Source organism: Myotis brandtii, unplaced genomic scaffold (assembly GCF_000412655.1).
Source record: "Myotis brandtii unplaced genomic scaffold, ASM41265v1 scaffold130, whole genome shotgun sequence".
Taxonomy (NCBI): Eukaryota; Metazoa; Chordata; class Mammalia; order Chiroptera; family Vespertilionidae; genus Myotis; species Myotis brandtii.
This window is the reverse complement of record NW_005354596.1, coordinates 75,459-78,918: the sequence shown is the minus strand read 5'-3', so window position 1 is coordinate 78,918 and position 3,460 is coordinate 75,459. Positions and strand designations below refer to the sequence as shown.

The 3,460-nt window shown below is 61.9% G+C and overlaps 2 protein-coding genes across 4 annotated transcripts in view; one reads left to right on the top strand and one right to left on the bottom strand.

Annotated features, from left to right (window-relative positions):
* The window catches only part of AGPAT1 (1-acylglycerol-3-phosphate O-acyltransferase 1), an 8,400-nt gene extending 7,516 nt beyond the window's left edge, over window positions 1-884 (bottom strand). Inside the window, exon 1 of one of the 3 annotated variants that reach the window (XM_005859845.2) lies at window positions 608-884. The gene's annotated coding sequence lies outside the window, so the exon portion shown is untranslated. Of the gene's footprint in view, window positions 1-169; window positions 274-607 lie in introns of those variants that run through there. The other 2 variants (XM_005859846.2, XM_014534459.1) reach the window with 2 other exon arrangements.
* Window positions 885-1,422: 538 nt separating this feature from the next.
* The window catches only part of RNF5 (ring finger protein 5, E3 ubiquitin protein ligase), a 3,666-nt gene continuing 1,628 nt past the window's right edge, over window positions 1,423-3,460 (top strand). Inside the window, exons 1-5 of the mRNA XM_005859841.2 lie at window positions 1,423-1,703; window positions 2,644-2,662; window positions 2,757-2,869; window positions 2,971-3,025; window positions 3,100-3,217. Of these exons, the coding sequence (XP_005859903.1) occupies window positions 1,564-1,703; window positions 2,644-2,662; window positions 2,757-2,869; window positions 2,971-3,025; window positions 3,100-3,217 (445 nt within the window). The 5' untranslated portion in view covers window positions 1,423-1,563. The remainder of the gene's footprint in view (window positions 1,704-2,643; window positions 2,663-2,756; window positions 2,870-2,970; window positions 3,026-3,099; window positions 3,218-3,460) is intronic.

The following is a 3,460-nucleotide window of genomic DNA, read 5'->3' as shown; positions in this document are numbered from 1 at the left end:
GCCGACACCCTCCGCAGCACAGAACCGGGCGCGCCTATTCCTAAAGCGGACATTGGGGCTGCTTTTTCGGGGGGGGGGATGCTGATCTCCCCGGGACAGGCACGCCTCCCGAGTTGTGAAGCCGTGTACCTAGCGCTGTCCCCGCCCGTGTTCCCCACAACCCCTTTACCAGGATCCTTCTATCCCTGCTTCTTCCTTGGCCTCCACCTCTTCTTTCCGGCACCCTTTCCCTAACCCGCTACCGAACTCTTGAACCGCCACCTCCCGGCATTTATCAGATGCCTGCCCGCCCCGCCCCACCTTCGCCGAGAGCGTTCGCACGCCCGAGGACGATGTCGGGACTCTGGCACCGGGTGTTTCTACGGCTGCTCCTCGGCCGCAGGGGGGTCACTGACTGCGGAACAAAGGCCTGCGCTCGCGCGAGGGGCCCCCGCTCGGAAGCCGCGTGCCCGGCCCCGGGGGTCCAGCCCGGGAGGACCCCAGCTCCCGGGGCATCGCACTCGGAGGAAGGGGCGGGCCTACGGTCGCCTTAAGGAGGGGTGGAGCTGGGCATATTCGCTGCGGGAGTTTAAAAGGGAGTCGAGGTCGACTCTGTTCTACCGCTCACTTTAAACGGGTCTGGCTTAGTTCGGTTCTGCCCCGTAAGCACCTGCAGGGCGGGCTGCGTCCAGCCGCGGGGGGCGGTTAACACCAGCGCCGCAGGTCGAGGCTCGCACCATCCCGGCGTCGGGCTAAGGCCAGTTCCCCATCCTTCACCGAGAGGGAGGGGCGGCCCCAAGTTTTGCTCCCTACGTCACCGAAGGAGGCCGGAGCCATTTTGAACCCTGCGACCCTAGTTTTGCCCTTTTTCCCCGAGCTCTTCGCCGTCTCTTCTGATCTCGGCCAATTAGGAGCTCAGGAAACGGGCCAATCGGGCGAGAGATGCCACAACCCGAGGACTCGGAGGAGGCTGAGCCGAATCCTTTGAACCCGAACCCAGCCAATTGTAGAGCAGTCACCATGACGACGAGATAGAGGTGCAGGGTGGGCCCAGAGAAAGCTCAGCGCTCACGGGATTGGTCCACCCCTTCCCGCCGCCTGCTGAGCACGCGCACTGCCAGACCACCATTCTCTGTGGAGTCCAGCCAGTCAATTGCTTTGGAGTCATACGCTCCAAAGCCCAATAGGAATCCGGACCTTCTGTGAAAGAGGAAGTAAAGGAAAGCAAGGGCAGTCCCGAACCAATTGCTTCTGGCCTTGGGATATGACTGGCAGCTGCCCAGACGAATAAAGCTTCCCTGGCCCGGCGACGGGCGAATGGCAGAGCACGCCCGCGACGGCGACGGCGACTGCGAGAGCCAATAGTCATAGTGCAAGGGCAGGGCCGCGCAAACCTCTTCCTCCCCCGCCTCTGGACCAATCCTTTATGGTGCATCCTGTGTGATTGGCAGGCGCTCAGGCCAATCGTGATTAAAAAACCTTGAAGCCTCCCCAACGATCGTGAGCGGGAGGCGGTTTCTTGTTGGGGCTTGTATTTGTGTTTGCGGGGACTTCGGGGTGCGTGGGGGCGACACCGAACGGGCCATGGCAGCAGCGGAGGAGGAGCATGGGGGCCCCGAAGGGCCAAACTGCGAGCGGGGCGGCGCGGGCGCGACCTTCGAATGTAACATCTGTCTGGAGACGGCTCGGGAGGCTGTGATCAGTATGTGTGGCCACCTGTACTGGTGAGAACCGGGAAGCGGGCGAGAGGAGTGGGGCTCACCTCCGTATGCGGGAGGCTGGGGGCGGGGGGTCACGCATCATACGGGTAATCGGAGGGCACAGCCCCATGGGTGAGCCCGGTCTTTCCGGGTGTGTGAGGGTGGGAGGGTCACGTCTGTACGACCAGACCTGGGACAAGCGGAGGCACAGGAGTTGGGAGCTGGAGCGATGGTGTGTTTCGGAGAAACGGGGGGAGGGTGGACGGCGCCCATCTGTATAGGGGCGACCCGAGCCACCTTACCCCAGGTGAGAGAGGGGTCCTAGCCACGCAGGCGGGGACGCATTAGACCCAGCGGACAGGGGAGGCATTAGTTGAGTGGGGGAGAGCTGGGGAATGTGGGACCACATTCGGGGGAGCTCTGTCAGGGGCGGGGTGCCCGGGGGACATGGGCACCTGGAGGGACGGCCGTAAGAGGTGGAAGGATTGTGGCAATCGGGGCTTGATGTGCCTGGAGGAGAGGAAAAGGAGTGGGGGCGGGTGGTGCTAGTTAGGAGGTTAGGTTTGGGAGTGATGGATGTGGGCAAGGATGGGCTGGGACTGAAGGAGGAGACCTGGAAAGGGGTGGTTGGAAATAATTGAAAGTTAAGTCAAAAGGAGAAGGGAGGGGATGAGCGTGTGTGTGTGTGTGTGAGGGGGGGGGAGTGTGTGTGTGTGTGTGTGTGTGTGTGTGTGTGTGTGTGTGTGTTGGGGGGGAGGGTTAAGCGTTTTGAGGGTGGATGGAACTTTGTGTTGGGAGATTAGAAAAGCAGGAGGGCCAGGTTGGCTGGCATGGTGGAGGCAGCAGACAATATGAAAAGACACAGCTGGTGGTACCTGGGAATTGGGCGTTAGGGGGACCCTGAGGTTGGGTCTGTGTCTCCCTTTCCTGTAGCTAGTTTGACCTTTTTTTTCCCCCCATCCAGTTGGCCCTGTCTTCATCAGGTGCGTACTCGGAAGAGATGAAGAGGGAGTTGGGGAGGTCTGAGGAGCTGGAGGACCTGCTGTATACTGGCAACCACTTCATTTTCCCCCCCAGTGGCTGGAGACACGGCCAGAGCGGCAAGAGTGCCCAGTGTGTAAAGCTGGCATCAGCAGAGAAAAGGTTGTCCCCCTCTATGGGCGAGGGAGCCAGAAGCCCCAGGACCCCAGGTGAGAGAGAGGAGGTGCTGAGGGAAGGGGGAGCCTTCCTCCCGGGGACGGGGTGTGGAAGTGGAGACATTTCCTGGTGATGGTCCTCTCTTCTTCCTCAGATTGAAAACTCCACCCCGCCCGCAGGGCCAGCGACCAGCTCCCGAGAGCAGAGGGGTGAGTCTGGTCTGATGGTGTCCATCCTTGCTAAGGGCTCGCGCAGCCCACCCTGACGTTCTCTGCCTCCGTAGGGCTTCCAGCCATTCGGCGATACCGGGGCCTTTCACTTCTCATTCGGTGTGGGTGCTTTTCCCTTTGGATTTTTCACCACTGTCTTCAATGCCCACGAGCCATTCCGCCGGGGTGCAGGTAAGAGCCATCCCTCAGCCCCTGCCAGGGAGCTCCCCCCCCCCCCCCCTCCCCCCCACACCCTGCAGCAGGAATCCAGTTTCCTCCAGGGAACAGGGCTGCACACTGGGGGCTGGAAAGGACAGGCGGCCTCTGAGAGAACAGGCCACACCCCTGTCCAGGTGCCCTGCTTGCCCAGGTCCACCAAGCTGGTGCACCCGCAGGTGCAGGACTCATGGCCTCCCCAGGGCCCGGTAGCAGGTC